This window comes from Meleagris gallopavo, chromosome 13, assembly GCF_000146605.3.
Source record: "Meleagris gallopavo isolate NT-WF06-2002-E0010 breed Aviagen turkey brand Nicholas breeding stock chromosome 13, Turkey_5.1, whole genome shotgun sequence".
Taxonomy (NCBI): domain Eukaryota; kingdom Metazoa; phylum Chordata; class Aves; order Galliformes; family Phasianidae; genus Meleagris; species Meleagris gallopavo.
In genome coordinates this window covers 5,310,266-5,329,198 of record NC_015023.2, presented here as the reverse complement: position 1 = coordinate 5,329,198, position 18,933 = coordinate 5,310,266, and the positions used below count along the sequence as shown (strand labels likewise).

The following is an 18,933-nucleotide window of genomic DNA, read 5'->3' as shown; positions in this document are numbered from 1 at the left end:
AAAGTTAAAAGAACACATCAACTCCAACTCGATTGAGTCTTCAAAACCAATATGGAATTCTTTTGCTGAAAGTAGCAGCTTTCTGTACTGAGTAATACCAAATAGTTCATTTACTTGTTTATTTTCTCTGTAGTAAAAGGAGTTTGATTCTACTGGAAATGAAATTTTGACTCTAGTAGTCACCACTTATTTCTTAAAGCAGAGCAAAATAGCTTAATCTAACATTAAATGAAATATGTATATATGTTACTGTTTCTGATGTAGTACGAAGTACACAAAGTTTTCCTTTCAGATTTTTAGGTTCAGTGTTTAATTCCCCCTTACCTGAAATAAAACAAGCAGCAATAGATATTCGTTTTTCCTGTCCTTTTTATTTGTAAAAGTCTATAGAAGACATTGTTCCTTTTGGTTTCCCTCTCAGATCTATTCAAATGTACACCTGTTGCCACGGTGTGAGTTTGGTCTGTTATTACTGAAATACTGCAAACCTCCCTCCAGGAGAGCTCTCACTCTCTACTGGGAATCAGGAGCAGATGTTAACTAAACAGCAGGACCTCAGCTTTATGCTGTAAGCTACACACACACAGACAATAACTTAGAAAGTGAGAAAGAGGAGAGAGTGAAGTTGGGAGAGCTGAGCCTGAGGTTACCAGAAAACCTTACACACAAGATGTAACTGGTCATGGGAGTTTGCCTAGCTGCTCTGGGATAGAAAAAAGCAGCTGTGTTCTGACCATGTCACCGGAAAGTTGCTATGGAGACTGCAGTATTATTCAGGTCATTTGAAAATTCTTCAGGACCGCTTTTCCTATTTTTTTCCACAGATTTTCACTTTGCAGGGTTGCTGGATTTTTAAAATTATTTATTTAAATTTTATTTTATTATTACAAGTGAACTATTCAAAGATAATGTAACTTAGGAAAGAATATGGACCACAACATTTTATCACATGGACAAATATGCCTTAAAAAGGAAACTTTATCATGCAAACCTAGAACTATAGAGTAGTATGGACATAAATACTAGTTTTACATGGGTCATTTCTTGTTTTAAGAATGTGGAATGAAGTCTGTTGCAAATAACATTCTGTACCACATAGGTAATAATGAGATATTTATTACTGAAATTAATTAGAAGTAAATTAAATCTGTCAATAAATGTTTTAATTAAATATTAAAAAAAAGTTGAGTAAAAATTAACTAGATATTATTATTATTATTCTTTTCTAAACATTTGTCTTCTGGCATGAAATGCATCTAGAAATAATGCCCTCTTTAGTTGTTTCAAGTAAGCACAACAGCTGAGACCAGGATGTAGTCATAGGGGTCTGATGAATGAGTTTCTGATTATGTACTTTCTAGATATATGCCAGGCTTAATTTTGAAGTTGGGAAGTGTTGAGGATAATCAGCTCACCCTCCTCCAATCAATTTCTTACATTTCATAAGATTTTGCATTTCCTTTTAAACATTTGTAAGATTTTTTTCTTTTCTTTTTTTCTTTTTGGTCATTAGTTGTTATACCTGTTCAGCTCTTCAAGAAAAGAGGTTTCAGTTGCTGGAGTAATATATTACTCTTTGGAGTGTAGTAAACACAACAAGCATTTCACTGTAAATATGGTTTTACATACACAGATAAAGGACATATCTAGTGCAAGCTGCTAGGCCACATTTAGTAAAAGGTTTATAGTGAACAAAATAGCAGAATGAACCCAAACAAATCAGGGAATAAACTATAAGCTAATGCAGAAGTCACACTGTGTGTGCTTGGCAAATTGCAAGGTACACAGCAGCCACTGCCTGTTATTCAGAGCTGCTAAAATGGACAGTGAAACAAGCCTGTTGTACAGGTGCTAGATTTTGATTTAATAAATAGTCTGTACAGTATCAAACTATATAAAAGTCTAAAAAACCACAATGAGAATTACAATATTTGCAAATCTATTCTATATTGTAAAAATGTTAAAATTAGGTCCAAACCACCATTAAAAAATGTGAAATATGCAAATTTTCAAGTGGCAACAAGGGGCACAGGAAGGGATCCATAAAGCTTGATAAGAGTTGCTTTGATTTCTCCTTGTTTCCACTATCTTCGTATGCCTTGTGATCACACAGATCTCAGCAATTCTTTTCAGTGAGGCAGGAGATGAACTAAAGTATCATCAGTGATTTCAGCAGGGAAGATTGGCTGCATAAGGACTGAAAGGCTATTTTAAAAGAGAAATATGCAGTAAGGTCTGTTCATGTAAACACTTGGAAAACACAGGAGCAAAATTATTTTCTAACCACAGAGCTGTGAAATCGGTGGAGTCACGTGGATCTATAATAACTGGCAGAATCTTTTAAAATGCTAAGCCTTCTTGAAAGACTGCATTTAGAATAACGTGAGTACTTATTTGTGTTTAATGGCAAGCTGCAAAGATCATATTCCCAAATTAATATAGCTCAATATCTTTTAAAAAGGCAGTAATCCTTTATGTCTATTTCTCACAAAGCGTAGAGTGAGGAACTGATAATTAAAGGCAATATAAAATGGTAGGCAAGATGAAACAGATGGCTGTAACGTGATTCTTGAGTCTTAACTGGCACTTAACTCCAACTCTTTCAATGTGACAAATACAATAAGACACCTATGTTGACATACATATGGTATGCTTAACTACTTTTATTTATGTAACTGAGGTATTAAAATTGCCTTGAAAAGCGGACATCTAAAGAAGAGAAAATGCTATGAAGAGGAGAATAGTAGTCACTGTTTTTGCTGATCTATATAATAGCAGTGGCTGTTGTTCTTCCTCCAATATTCTTAACTTCAAATTTCCATGCAAAGTCTGTCTTTTGCTTTGCTGAATAAGTAGCTTGGAAAAGTGAGAGGAAGTCCACTGTTCAGCAAGAATTAATTATGAAGACTTTTTTTTTTTTTTTTAATTTGAAGTATAACAAGCTAAAAGTGTGTGCATCTCACACGCTGCATATCATACACTTTTAATATATACACTGTCCTTATACACAAGCATCCTTTATGTATACCGGTACCGCCTTCACTAGGAAATTAAAAGTCAATAGATAATGAACCTTGTGCCGTATCTTCTCTTCCTCTAACATAGATTTCGCATGGAATCTCCTCCATCACTCTGTCTTCTATGACTTGTTCAGGGCAGTCATGTGCTTGTTTGAAAGTGTAACTACTTTTTTTGAATGTGCTATTAAATGTTTTCATTGGCTGAGGTTGTGCAAAATCATTGCGGAAGGGAAGTTCCATGGAGCTGAGGTTTGTCCTGCTTTGTTTTATATTGGAGGCCTGAGAGCCACAGTGATGGTCATGAATGCATCTGGAAGCTGTTGAAGAGCGTCTCATTTTCTGATAGTTTTCAAGTTCTTCTGATAAATCTGCCAAATCTGCAGAAATTTCTTTGTCCCTCAGTGAAAAGAGTTCATAATGTGGAGGATCAAATACTTCCTGGAAGCCAGTTTTATTGAAAGCAGTCTTGCAAGCCATAACCTTTTTGCGAGGTTGCTTTACTTGTACTAGAATTGAAATAATAAGAAGAACTAAAACAATCCCTGATGTTATGCCAATGATTGTTCCGTGTGTTCTGGTGATTTGCTCAAACAATCCAGATTTTTTTTTTTCTGCAAAGAAAAAGTAGGGATTATGAGAAGGCTTTCAGTATTTTCCACACTTTGGATTGTATATTAGAAATAGGCAACTGTGATCACCAGGTAAGTGCTGTTCTACTAATTAAATGACTTCATGGTACCAGGACTATACTGTATGTCAATAGGATTCGTCCTTTAGACAAGTCTAATTGTCTACCTTCATTAGTGACTGGCATATCATAATTTAGTGGCAGGTGTAACTTTGTGGCCAGTGCACTCTTAGTCATCTGGGACTATATTGATCAATTAACATTCCACAATCTACAATTTGAACAGCTACAGATGCTTCTCCTATCAGAGTATGCTTGTGCTGCTAACGTTCCCACTGATGCCAGTGGAAGAAAACTTGGATTTAAATGCATCTGTTTGTTCTTTAAAATTGAATATTACTACAGTGACAATGTAAGGTTGGCTGCTTGTTTTCACATCTTTTGGAAATTTAGTGTCTGTTTCTGCTAGAAAGACTGCAACGCAGGGAAACTCAGCAGAGGTATATTCCAGTTGTAACTGTGCACTAATAGTCTGTTGGGGGTAAAAGTGGGAGAAGGGGGCAAAAAACACTACCAGATCATATGGCATTTTTGGATAGTACTTCATGTGAAAACACACAAGATGGCAGCATCAGAACAAAATGGTTTTCCATATATAGCATTCTTATTTTACGATTAAAATTTTCCAGATGGATTTCTGTTCTGTAGAGTACTACTTTCAGAAGACCAAAAGAATTCTACACCAATAGAATCCGCTATATTCACTACCAGAGGGAAAAAAAAAAAAAGCATTTAAGACTGTAGAAGAAAACACTTCCTAATTATTATGTATTTTCCAGTATTGAGCTTCTGGCATCTGGGTATGTCTGTTAGCACCTAAGTACTGCGCACACTGCACAAGAAGTGTTACATACCCTCAGTGTAGACTAAAACCACCCATATACTACATGGGGTCCCAAGGAACTGGCTAGAAAGCAATACTTGAAATACTGTTACACTTCACAGCTTAGGCCATTTACTCTTACATTTATGTCTTTAATGGCAAGGAGGAGGTCTCTCCCTTTGTTCTGCTGAGTTTCAGTCTTGTCAGCATACTTTTGTGAGAGACAGGAATTTCAGTGCTCTGATAATTTTCTCATGCATCTAGGTTTCTTAATTCTTGGATATTTTTTAATCATAAAGGTCTTAATCAAAAGTGATGTCTTCCCCAGCCACTTCAAAGAAATTGCCCATGACTTATGCTTTTAGTTTTTAAAATCTTTATGCCCCATTCGGTTGCAGGCATAAGGTAGGTCACAACATGCTCACATTTAGGTGGTCATGGACATGGACTAAATTAGAACTCTAGGTGCCTGAGGGAACTGGGAACAATTGAGAAGCTTTCTTTTTAAAGATAGAAAATGTTCATTTGGTTGCATCAATCTCCTCAATTCTACCTGAGCTGGAAAGATGGATCCAGCTGTCAGCTGTCTTGTGATTATATATGCTCTGCAACTTTTAAAGCAGAATTTAAATTGTAACTGACATAAAACATGGTAAGTTATTCTGCACCAGTTGCAGCATGTACAAGTACTGGGAAAGGCTTTCTTCATTGGTGGTACAGTTCTTATGGAATTTATTTTTAAATACTACAGAATAATAATGAAATGTGGATTCTAGGTGAAGTTCTAGAAGAGTATTTGCAGAGATGGGAAACATCTAGAAGTGGCACATGATAGGGAACATAGAATATTATGAAAACTAAAGATTATTTAGAGGAAACTTATTTTCCAATTGAAAACTTAAGAGTAATGGATCATGTTTTTCAGCTGTATCCTTACGTAATATGTAATACTTCCATTGTGTAACACACCTTGCATTAGAGCATATTAAAGCACCATGTATTATTTATACTGTTTACTTGAAACTATTTCTAGATTTTCCTTACAAAAAGCTTTGACCATTTGTACAAATGAGAAGAAATTTTCTTTGAAATTGAGTATGCATTTTAATCTTTCAGGATTTTTTTTTCCAGATCTTTTAATTTGTCAGAGAACAAACTTGTTTGTTTTGCTTCTTAGGAGAAAATTGTTTATTTACTTTAAACTGCTTCTGTTCCAACTCTGAAAAATTAAGTTATATATATATAATTTTATCTTTGAAGACTGCTGTGTCTACTTCAGTCTTGAAAAAGACTTTGTGCTTGAAGTTTTGTCTGTCTTTTTCCAGTTGTATCTTGTTATTTTTGTTCTCTTTTGGTGATAAAAGATACGACCTGTCCCTTCAGTCCTTGCTTCATTTAAGTTTTTAGGAATGGGTAAGATGCAACTTGGTAAATGCTGAATTCTACTGATTATTAAGCTAACACTCTTTTAAAATGAAGAGTATATTGAAGAGTAGATTAATCTTCAATATGCTTACATGCCTCCTGAGTTTAAGTAAAAACTTGCAACAGCTTCCTGAGATTAGGAGAATTGCTGTCTTCAGCTTATTTCCAGGACAATAATTTCATGGCTTTCCTGAAAGGCAAATTGACCAGTGTGGATCATTAAGGCTATACTTTGCACTTTATTTACCTCTGCAGTGATTTTCATCCCAGGGGTATGCACAGTTTTGAATGCCATTGCAGACTAAAGAATTATTGATGCACATGTTGCTATGGCAGAAGTAAGTGTTGCCTGAGCAGGGAGCTGCAGAAGAGAATAGGAAGAAAATGTTAGGGATTTTCAGTAACTCAGAAATTGCAAGAGAGAAAAAAAAAACAAGAACACAAAAAAACTAGTAAATTCCTGTAATTTTTAACACACACGTTCTCTTTAAAATTTCAAACAAAATCAGTTCTTATGCACATTACTAATTATCAGATGATTTACTCCCTTGTTCATTTTGTTGCTTTCCAGTGCATTTCTGATGCTACAAACAAAATGTTCTTGCTCAGAATGCAAGGCAGAAAGAAAAGTCACCTGACACAGATAATGGAAGAAGGATTTAACACTTGTCTTTAAAGGCTTAATGCTTAAATCACATGCTCATCATCAATTATAAATTTATTCAGTCTGCTGTGCATCTGCTGTGTAGATGGTATAGCTGGTTGTGAAGCAGTTCCTGAACATCTGCATTTTAGAGTCTATTAATATGTTAAGACAAATCAGATTTCAGCTTGCGGTGGCCTGTTTCAGAAACTGCAAGAGATTTCAGAAACTGGGGGCATCTAAGTCACTTCTGCTTGTGAATCAAAGCTCTTAGATCCTCCTATTAGAGCTAATGCAGGGATTAAGTGAGTAAAGTTTATCTTTTTATCTGTTTACATATAGTTAGAAATTTGAAGAAATAATTTAACTAAAAAGTTCCTCTAAAGATTCTGTGTATTCATGCATGTTATACGTAAGTTCTCGACGTTAGACAGCTACTTAAGAAAAAAGGCTGTTTTCATGATGGTGTATAATATAACTGAGGAGGTCTCTATGACTTCAGGACACAAGACAAGAAATTAGTTTTTCCATTTTCTGTCTCAGTAATGTGATATTTTTATTATAGAAGTGCCTCTTTTTTATGGAAATCAGTACATAGCAGCATAGATGTTGTGACAGACATTATTCTACTACTTGGTTTCATAGGGATAATTTATTTTTGAGCAGCCTTAATCTTCTAAAACTTAAAGCAAAACCCAAAGGATGCAACAGGGCATCATGACAAGTCCTGTGTACAGCATGTTTCTCACTTATTCTGCCTCTTAGGCTTCAGACTCTCATTGACAAAAATAGAATTTATGCCTAAGGAAGAGAAGAAAATTCAAATTGGCATTCCCTAACCCTATCAGTCATGTCTTCCTGTTCTGCTGCTGCTTCTCTACTCACCAGCACATTCTCTATTTTACATTCCTGTGTAGTTTCCTGAACAATTTTTGGGTGATGGTTTTTGTTCATGGGCCCATAAAAATAGGACAAATGAACTTCATTTTCCACTGTTTGTTATTTAGAGAGTACGAAGTTTGTCTACCAGTTATAGTGATTGATTGCTTCCAGTCCAGGACTTCAAGGACATAGCTGGACTCTTATCTCAACAGCTGCCTCAGACTGGTGCAGCATTCAGTGTTCTTTATATACAGAACTGTTCATGTACTGAATCAAGCCAGGAATGAGACACATTGATCTTTTTGGTAGCTGAACTGTAAGGAGAACTAAATATTTGTTAGGTGACTGTCTTGCATAATTAGTTCATTTATGCAAATCTTTTCAGAAATATTGATTGTTTTCATGGTTGGCTTCTTATAATTACAGATCATTAGCAAGGTAATAGAAATAAATAGCTTAGAGATCTGAAAAGAAGACAAGCTGAAACTCACCATTTTCAGTTAGAAAACTTGCTTATCAATATACTATTTAAAAATACAGGAGAAACACGTACTTTTGAATTACTCTATCCAAGAAAGACAGTATCTATAGTTAGAAGATAAATAAAAATAACAGTGTAGCACTGCAGACTCTACTCTGGCAATGACTTCTGAATTACTTTAAAATTGTCAGTAAGGAATGTTATCCACCCTTAGAAGTAGGCACTGTTTCAGCCTCTTGCATTTGACTTCTCCCCTGCCCCCAGTATCTATAATATAAGTGGATAATTTCCCCTGCCAAAGTTCATTGCTTTTTTGAGATTGAAAGCTGGAATAACCTGCACTATCAGTAATATTATATTACTAACCATCGTGAAATAAAAACTACTGGAAAAGCTGTTATAAATTTGATAAGCTGTGCTTAAAACTTCACCGTAACTAAATTTGATTAAATGCCCACTGCAGGTTAAGCAATAGAGTAGTTTCTGAAACATGCAATTGCTTCTTACTATCATGTATACAACATTAAGCAATAATCTTAAATTATCTTAAATTACTCTTACTTTACAAAGACTGTTGCAGAGAAAGTAACTTCCATCCTGTGTTAACATATCCTGCGTGATGGAGCCGAACATAAAATCTGTTACCTGTAACTTGAATTATTTTTCCAAGATGGTGATCAGTATCCCTTTCAGGACTGTTACTTTTGTCAAAAGAAGTTACTTCTTTGACAGTAAACCTGTACTCAAGTGGAAGTTGAAAACTTTCAGCAGAAAGCACAGCTCCATCTCCTGAAGTGGCAGATAAGTTTTATTCAGTTCTCCCCATAGATCTCAGATCTAGTCTACAGTTCCGAACATAGTTACTTCTGTGCTGAAGATGCCACTTCAGTTTTCAGGTTCTGCAATGTGGACCATGTAGTCCCTTGTAAACATGTGAGGCAACAAAATTCAGTTAAGTTCAGAGAGCTTTCTTCACCTGGAAGATCTCACAAACAGCATGCTTTTAAGAATCATCTTAGGCATTGTTCTTGTTGTCTCTAATGCAGGCTATGGAATCCAAATAGAAACTGAGAAAAGCATTTGCAGCTCTGCTTTTAATATAGGTTTCTTAATAAATTAGAATTTAACTGTTTTATCTGTGGTTGTGCCATAACTGGGCTTAGCAGGGGAAGCACACGTGGGACTGTTTTAGAGTCACGTGCAGTGGAGAAAGGAGGCAACAACTTAGGTGTAGTAGGAGTGGATCTGTGGTTGAAGCTGTGGGTAGGAAAAAGATCCAGACTCTGGATGGATTCTGCACGGTCACAAGCATTCTCTTGTCCTTTGAACATCCGGTGTGGGCTTGAGAAGAGCCTGTCCTGGTGTCTGGCAGGGAAGCAGAAGTTGGGTGCTTCAGTCCTGTTGTTGTCTTTTAAGTAAGTCTGTGCATGTCTGTAGTACTCAGTAAGAATGACCTACACTAAGGCTGCATTGGTATTGAATTCGAATGAAAAATAAAACTTCTAAGGAAAGTCATTTTCCAGGAAATATGGTGCAACTGTAATAAGGCAAGTATTTAACTTAACTACTCCTACCCAAAGGAAACATTGTTTTTGAGTGTATGCTCCTATTGCACAAGGTATAGTTATAGCTTTTCCTATAATTCTTGAGGCGACCCAATACCAGGAGAATGAACTCTTTGGAATCTACTTACGATCCACAAATGAAGTGAACAGCATTCTGAATCTGCTTAGTCTGCTGCCTTCGTCTGCCCACATTCGCACCACACCAGTTCCGGTCTGCAGCATGACATCGTTTGCTACAGTGCTGCAAAACTTTGCCTTCAGGTTTTCAATAGAACTGCTTCCATCATATACAGCAACAAAGTTTCTTTTGCATTCATTGGAATGCTCCATTTGATAGTCCAGAAATCGTAAGTAGATCTGTTAGAAAAAACAAATGAATATCTCCAGGAAAAGTAATACAGAGAAGACAATTTTCTTTTTAGGAAATCTTGAATAAGATATTTTAAGCCGCTTAGACCTTTATTAAGCCTACAGTCAGTTACTCGAAAGCAGATGCAAGAAACGCATGAGAGTCCTGAAGCATATTGGTGGAATTTTGACTGCTCTCTTGCCTTTTTAATTCATAAAAATAACACTAAAATATAAGGAAAGGAATCTAGTCAGAAAAGCTCTGAAGCAAAATAAATTCATCACAGTTTGTTGCTTTAGAATGGTGGAAGCTAATTACTAATCCGTAGCAGTGTTACAAAAGACATAAGCCATCAAGACATGAGTAATTTGAATAAAAATGGAAGTGGGAGAAAAGCAAACTGGCTGCCTAGGACAAATTTATACAATTAAGCCAATGACAACTCCTGCAGAAATAGAAATTTAACACAAGTAAAGGCAACATATGTGGTAGATCATACACAGCGGGGAAATTAGAAGACCAAGAGAATACTTGGAGAGTAAACAAATAATTTATCTTGCTGGGAAACTTGGGAGAGACTGTAATTTGGTTACAAGTGCATAGAAAGATCACTGAGGTTTTTAATCCCTTGTTATGTCAGTCTTGGGACTTCCAAAATTCTAGCGAAAGTTGAGGAGATATGTAGTTAAGTCACCTCTAAATTAAGACCTTATTTAAACTTTAGAATTCTCAAGCTATCCATTATTTTGCCAGAGAAGAAATCTACCCATGTAGGGGCTTGGGTCTCCTACACTGTGGGAGAGGGGGTCATAATCCATCAGGTGCTCACTGTACTCTTCAGATAAGCATGGGTCTTGGCTGCCTGCATGTACAATTGCCTCTCTGGCTGATGCTGTGAATGTCAAAGGCATTTTTCACAGCACAGTTCTTCATGCATATGCCTAATGACAAGAATCTCAACTCCTGTTTAATTTTTGAAGGAGACTGTGGATGAATACCGTGCATGACTGCTATACTACCAGCTTTTCTGTCCTTCTGCCAGATCCTGCTCTTAACCTTAACTAGTGTGGAAGCCTTTTAAATCTGGATTTCAAAGAATTCACTGAAACAAAAGCAATACTTTTGTGTGGGGAAAAAACATGCCCTCCCAACACTTCACAGAATTTATTCAAAAGCCAGTAAAAGAGCACATAAGAGATTGATTACACTTGTACACCCTGACTCTTCCTTTCTTTCTGTTTCTGCCAGAGGCAGCTTGCCAACACTTTCATTCTGTGAAAAGGTGCAGCTGTGTCATAGTATCTCATAAACATGGGCGTGAGCTGCAGGTGCTCATATTTTCATTTAATGATTGGCTTTATCTATGTACTGTGAAATTACAATGGAAACTAAAAATAAATTAGAACTTTTTCAGTAGAGCTATTCTGCATATGAAAACAAAGGAGTAATTCCACTGAAAAGGCTCAGCTCTGCAAAAGCTCCTTCCAGTTTGTGTGCCACGCAAGCAAATATAAAACACCTTTGCTCATAGATTATTTTGATTATTCTAGTAATTTTCTGAAATATGGAGTGATTTATTCAATTTATATTATGCAGATTTAAAATCCTTTTATCGCTCAGTTGTCAGTTTTAAAAATTTGTTTTTTATTACAAAATCAAATTGAGGAAATTAAAAATGTCTATGCTTTGTTTCCTCAAGAGACAGCAGCGTATCAGACCTAATGGGTTTTATCATCACAATTCAGCCAAAATAGAAGCTTGAGAAACCACTTGTAAAATATGAAGAGTTATTTTTCTGTAATGCTTTAACTCAATAATTTAGGATGATGATCTAGTCTCAGAACTGACCCAACTACAACTGTGCCTTCTGGCAACATTCAATAATTTATTAAAATACTTAAGCATAAGACCTGCTGCATTCGACTGGAAATGCAGAGAGAAAATGGTTTTATTATTGTTTCTGGAAGAACTGCTACTATTACTTAGACTAGTACAGGGCTCTTGGGAGTTTAGTCACTTCCTCAAAGGCTCAAATATATTAATGGAGTTTCAGTTTCTTGTCTTCTCCTCTTATTACTACCTTTTAGGTTGTTGTTTTATTGATTTGGAAGTTGCTGAATACTAACTCCTAGAAGTGGGTAAGAAGGCACACACTAGGTCTGTCATCGTGGCAGGTCCTGGTATTAAAAAGACTTTTTTTCATCCTTTATGTACATGGAAAAAGCAAGCAGTAACATGTGCTTTAATACACATGCAGAAGCAAAATTACAAATATGTATGCTGTACAGAGAAAAAATTATGTGTTTTTCAGTGCAGTGCTTAAGTAATTACCAAGTGTGGCTTATATCAGAGGCTGTGATAATGTAGCAAAGCTTTGTTGACTTCAAATAGAACCAAATTCCCCAGTAGAATTACTGGCAGCAAAATTTTACCTGCATTACCTGGCAGCATTTTTACCTGCAGTTTTCCAATAAAAGCACAAGCCAAATCAAATGTCCTTGAAAAATGTTTCTTGAACAGTTTTCAAGACTATTCTGTATTTAAAGTTTCACACAATAGGAAGACAACACCGTAGACTTGCTGCATGCGTGGATTTTCAGAATAATCTATCTGAATTTCCTAAGCCACTGAAACATAATTCATTTCAGTGAGAGACATTATGCAAATTGCTATTACCTGTTAGTAATGACTTGGAAACCCATTACATACTGAATGATATGAATGAAACCCACCTTAGCATTTGGAGTAGCTTTAATTGTCCATATGCAATCAACTGCTTGTCCTGGTTTTGTTTTTTCTTCTTGTTCTACTTGACTGGAACGTACTATTCCATCAGCTCCCGAGAGCTCAAATTGGCAGTCTAGGGAGAACATATACCTTGCTGTCAAATGCAATATGATATTAATTCAAAATTTCTTATATAAAGAAATTGGTATTGTAATACTAGACCTGGAATGGGATTTAAAATACCTCCTAGGTAAGTGAAGTCAGGATCTGTAATAGAAAGAAGTCATGAATCACAGGGGCTATCAATGCTTGAGAATCACTTCAAGGTTCATTACAATCTGAAGATGATGTCCATTTTTATTATGTCACAATAAAAATTGCTAGAAAGTTTGTTCAGTCAATTGGAGGTACAAACACAAACTTTTTTTAGAGAATACATGATTTCATAAAGATTGAGCTTAGCTGACTAAGGCAATTCTATACTTACAGCTCAGATTTCCAGCATAACACCAGAAATTACTAGGCATTATGTTTCTACATTATATTCTGAAATTTAACCATACCACTTTTCACTGAAATCTGTGGAGCTCCACAAGAGTACAAGAGACCTTTCTGTGTGCATCATTCTGACCAGATAGTTGTCTGTCTAGCTCAGAATAATGCGAACTGGAGTGCTTTTGTAGAATGTATCAACACTTCAAAATTGCTAATTTCTATTAATAATGAATATAAAGAAGACAGCTTAGTTACTTTTTCTTTGGATACTCATGTTGCTTATATTAGGCCAAGTAGCACAGTTCTAAACATCATTAATTAGGGCAGAATTCAGCCTTAATTGCTCCTCTAATGTACCTTCTTCTAAATGCAAAGTGTATGTACTGAACATATCTGCATAGTAAACTGTATTAATATACTATATGTATTCTAGTAGTGAGTTAATAATATACTTTTTTTTTAATGGTTAGATGATGGTACTTAACTTTACTGGGACTGGGACTTGGCTAAAATTGGGTCTGGAGTGGTCTGGGATGTCCAGGGTTTACATTTCAGTGATCATGTTTCTGTTTCCCCACAAATTGCATGCTTTCCCAGGTGCTGTGTTGAAAATCACCACGGAAATCACATACATCCTAGTGTGTATGTGTGTGTGAGATGTTAGTCTGCCTAAGCAGAGAAAGTACTCCAGCCTGGGACTGGGTTAAATTAGTTTTGGAACTAATGTTAATGAAATGACTGTAGAAATGGACTTAGCAAAATGTAGAAGTATTGTCCCTGTGGAAATATTTTAGTGGATCACTCTCGGTGGACTGGTTACCACATTAATCTGAAGAGTTTGCAAGTCTAAATCCCTAGCAAGGTATACATTCTGTAAATAATAATACATAATTGTGTGTAGTATATTCACATGCTGTAGTGGTAAAGACCAGTTGGTTACATAAGACAGCATAAAATAGTTATGGCCATGTATCCATTTATAGCAGTAGTAGAGCTGACATTTGTATATTGTGTTTTGTCCCAAAGGACAATAAAGTGCTGATACTACACATGTATTGTATCTATGAAATACAGCAGTCAAGCACTGTACAAGGATATCAGGTCAAATTTACTTGTGAAAAGAATGTCCTGCCAGTTTAAAGTGGCCCCACAGAGCAGATTAGTTGTTGTCTGTCTAAAGACACAGTCAGCATATGATCTGTTCCTTCATACCCTGAAAACAACTCGGTACTTTGAGCAAAGAACAATTCTGTTTTCTGAGTTGGTGGTTTGTGGGAATCTAGTTACATTGATAGCTGACATTTATATTGTCTATGTGTTTCCTCAGGCTTTTCAGTAATGGAAAATTAAAATAGTTTGCATCTAGCTGGAAGTCCTGCTATAGACTGACTTCAGGTGTTTCTGTCAGCATGTCGTACGTTCCTAGAAGATAGGCTGCTGAAAACGCCAGCTACCAGCCTACAGTGGTGGACCTGGTACGAGTTACCAAAGAGAGAAGTTGCTAAAGTCTTCAGCACAAACAAGATCAACTGTCCTCTTCATTAGGAAAGTATAAACCTGTAATTCTTTTCAGTCAATTTTCCCAAGTATTTTTATTCAAGAATGCTACAGGATTAGCAGGACTGGTCTATCTCTAAGTGTTGTATGTCACTTTTGCCCTTATAAGTATTTACAATTAAATACAGTTCTGACTGCCAGCATAAACACATCCACAGAGTTCAGTGGGAGCAAACGGTCTTTAATTTGGTTGTTAATTTTAAGTATCTTTACCTGGTATAAATGAGTACTTTGCTTGAAATCCCTTTCCTTCCAGCTCCTCATCAGAAATAAACTTGATCCACATAAATCTCCCCGTTGATCTAATTAGTGCAGGACTTTTCAGACCACAGTAACGATCGATTAGAGGGGAGAAGCCAAAAGGTCCATCTCGAACCTCCAGATGATCAAACCGACATTCAAATGAGGGTTCAATGTAATAAGGTTCATCAAAGGTCAACTCAATTCTTTGCCGTGGAGCAGCTAGACATAAAAAATTAAGCAAAAGATTAAATGCAGATCTATATAGAAAAAGCATGAAGACATGAAATAGTGGAGAGACCTCCAAAACAGCAAGATAACAAAAGAGACTGGACACTTCTCAAATTACATCTGGCAGTCTGCTCCAAAAACTCAGGTATACTGTACCAAAAATTCAACAACTGAAAAATTCATACTTTTTCTTGGAATTAAAAAGTATTTTCTCTTTTTTTTAATAATTGAATATTAAGCAAGGACATGAATTTAAAATATCACATGTAACAGATGTCAACGTTTATGCAAAGGTATTCAAGCAAGGATAAATATTAAAATATAAATTAAAAATAATGTTCTTTGGGGCCAAAATACATAAAAGAGGAAAAAACTTTGAAGGATGTAGAAAAGAATGGAAAAGAAAAAGATCTCAAGAAATCACTGGCATATTTCCTAAACAGTAAGCCCAAATTTGGAGATGCTTTGGCTGGAGACATCTTCTATTAGAATACTCAGAAAAGTGTAAATGGCTTCATTTACATGATCAGTACAAGAGAGATGGTTTTAAGTCTGAACCAGTATTTGGATCAGACTCCCAAATCCTGATGGAGTACAGCTAAGGTTACTTACTGACTGCACTTTCACATCTGTAGTGAAACCGTGCCTTTATATTGTATGTATAGATTTAGGGTTTTTCTTGTCATCTGTTATCCTAAATGAACCTTCAGATACTAACTGGCATCAGGAATGACAGCATTAACAAACCAAATGTTGTCTGCTTCTGCTGGATGCAAAAAGAATTTATTTATACATCTCTAATAGTGTTTAATATTTACACCTTAATTATACAAGAGTTAAAGACATTCCTGGCTGTTAGTTTGCACATACTGTAGTGGTCTGGAAGGACAATGTTTTAGTCAGAAATTGTAGAGGAACTTTGTCTTGCCTATTTCTTGCCACAGTAATAACTGTGAGGACAGAGGCACGGAAAACAATTCTGTGCCCTGTGGAAACTGCCCTGCACAAGGAAGATCCAGCATTAGGTCTGGTATGTCTATGTCTGAACTCTGAAGTTGGACAGAATATCTGCTCTTCAGGTACTTGGTGGCAGGGAAGATGCAAAACATCCTCTGCACAAGCACAGAAGCAAAATTGAGGGTCTCTGTTAACCAGTACAAATAAAAACTCACTGGAACATGTTACTGATGTACATAATTAATTGATATGAATCTGATGGTGAAGCTTACTAGCTGACTTCAGCAGGTTTTGGATGCATTCTAGTAAGAGGAAAAATAATTAGTGTGTCCCAAGTCTTACAGCCCTTATCCAAGATATTCCCATCAGATTGTGTTTTATCAAGTTAATGAATTTTTTGTCCCCATTGCATGACTTCAGTAGTGACCTCAGCAGTGCTAATAAACCTCCATTTTTAGTACAGAGCTATGGTGACAGACAGGTGTGGGTATTTTTATTAATAAAGGGCCGCATAAAGATCCTCTGCCTCTGAGATACACTTAGCCTAGTACAGTGTGGCCTGGTAAATGCTAAAATGGTTCTTCAGCCATTTTTTGCAATTTATTATCAGCAATATCGTAAGTGATATTAAGGTAAGCTACAATTTTTATCATAATATTTCTTTGCCTTCATAGATTACAGTAGATCTGATGCTGCTTTTTCAGGCTGTGAGGGTATGTCTTATTCCATATTGATAATTCCTGCATGATTGCCTTTTATATTAACTTGCTCTTATTACTTGAGAGAGCACATCTAGCTTCTTGCTAAACCAAAGGATGGCAGAATTGATTATATTACAAATATGGTTATGCGATACTTGACGGTATAGTAAAATGTCACAGTTTTAACAATTTGACATAATCTGTTTGACAGTAAGATTACAATACAGCAAAACACAAAGACAGCCAATACCTTCCAAGATGTAGATGCACTCTTGATTTGGTGGGTACATGTTAGGGTAGTTTGGTGAAGCAAAGTGTCCTCCATTACTGGTCCGTACCCAGTTATCACACTGGGTAGGAGGGATGCGATTCAATCCAATATTTTGCCCACCTTCAGGGAAAATAAAGTGATGAAATAAATGTCTCCTGCAAATGTGCAGATTTCATTTTTCACAAGTAAAACACTGACATAATGCATAGCCTATATTAAAAAAAATGTTTTGGTTGAGATCCATCTTATCACATATGCCACTTGTTAATATATAGCTAGGGAAATCTTTTGTTTAAGTTATGATGTGGTATATCCTGATGAGATCATGGTTTCTGAATACCAGATCTGTACAGTAGTCCTTGGGAAAGGAAGAGAGGGTGTAATTTTTTTTTATCGAAGCGAGTTTAGATTCCTTGATGCTTTTTTCTAAGACAAATAGTCATTATGGTTGCCAGTAGAACAGCTTTATTTTATGGTCTGTATCTTTTCCATTCCTGTGCAAATGTAATCCAAAATATTTGTTAGCGTGTACCATTTTTGACCTTGATTCCAGAGTAAACTGAAGTACATGGCCCTTAGGCTATTTACAATAATATGTTGCAATACAAAATGCTTCTGATATGTAAATAAGCTAAATATAGCAATGGTAGTTAAAATTACTAGCAGTAATTAGACTGCACTGGTAGCTAAGGGGCTCGTTTAAGATCAAAGATCTCTTCTAGATGTGCAGGGAAATACGCTCTGTAGCTGAGGTGATGCAGTTTACTAAGCTTACGCACCATGCTAGACCATGCACAGAAGCTTTGTTAGTTCAGATTTCCTTATCCTTTGAGCTAGGGCTTGGATCAGTAAGATCCTTCTGACATTCTGTTTTTAAGTAACTTCGACCTCTTTGATACCAACCGAACTAGAGAGAAAACAGGATATCCTCTCTGCTGGATTTTCCCAAACCTCAGAGGGATGCTCTCGTAGTGTTATTTATGTTTACAGTTTTTCCTTGCAGACCTTTCAGTCCACTCTGATATGGGTCATAGCTGCCTATAGTCAATTACATCACCTTCCTCTGATAACTTGGCAGCCTGTTTTTAGGGGGGTGAAAAAATCTTAGTCTCTCCTGCAGAAACTGTTCTAGGAAATTATGTAGGTGTCATTTCAAGGAATTCTTCTCACCTATGTGTGGATTAATCACACATATGACAAAATAAGTCACATGAAACTAATGCCTTCCCCACTTAGGAGGTGTTGGCTTCAAAAACATTTGTGGGTGGACTACTTGAAAAGCTTGTTGTCAGATAGAGAAAATATGGATTTCCATGGTGTGTTTTTTTTCTTCCCCCCCATCCTCTAAAGTCCAAAACCACAGAATTTTAATGGTGTAAGTGAACCTTCATCTTCTTTTTTTAACTGGGTTGGGGAGAGGAGAAGACCTACTAGTATCTGAACACAGCTGCTTTCTTTGATTTATATGGCTTAACCCAGAACTGTAAAACTCATACATTTTTTTTGAAAGAAAATCATCAAAACAAAATTGTACCTTGTGTCTTCTGTGCAACAGCAATCCCTTCCACAACAAGGATTGTAACTAGCAACACTGATAAGAAAAATTGAACAGGAAAAGCATCAGTAATTGAACAAAATTATATACCATTTTCTGCAGTCCCTATTCACACAAATCCTAGAATCACTAGCCAAAACAACACAGAACACACAAAAGTACGCATTTATGTGCTTTTTAACATTTCAGCTTTAGGAAACCAGTGCAGTTTAAGTGCACTGCAGGTTCTTCTTCCAGGCTGTTAAGAATGCCTATATGAAAGCAGACATTTGTTGCTTGAGGGGACTTCAAGAATCTTCTGTAGAGTATCTACTAATTTGAAA

General features: G+C 36.1%; 1 protein-coding gene across 1 annotated transcript; it reads right to left on the bottom strand.

Annotated features, from left to right (window-relative positions):
• Positions 1-1,930: 1,930 nt before the first annotated feature.
• Positions 1,931-18,692, bottom strand: NETO2 (neuropilin and tolloid like 2). Its single transcript, XM_010717982.2, has 8 exons — positions 18,590-18,692; positions 17,035-17,175; positions 14,869-15,117; positions 12,826-12,870; positions 12,609-12,736; positions 9,656-9,884; positions 6,204-6,317; positions 1,931-3,631 (listed from the first exon to the last, which is right to left on the bottom strand). Exons 2-8 carry the CDS (start codon positions 17,072-17,074, stop codon positions 3,051-3,053), a joined length of 1,386 nt encoding a protein of 461 aa, XP_010716284.3. The 5' UTR covers positions 17,075-17,175; positions 18,590-18,692; the 3' UTR covers positions 1,931-3,050.
• Between the last annotated feature and the right edge of the window lie 241 nt (positions 18,693-18,933).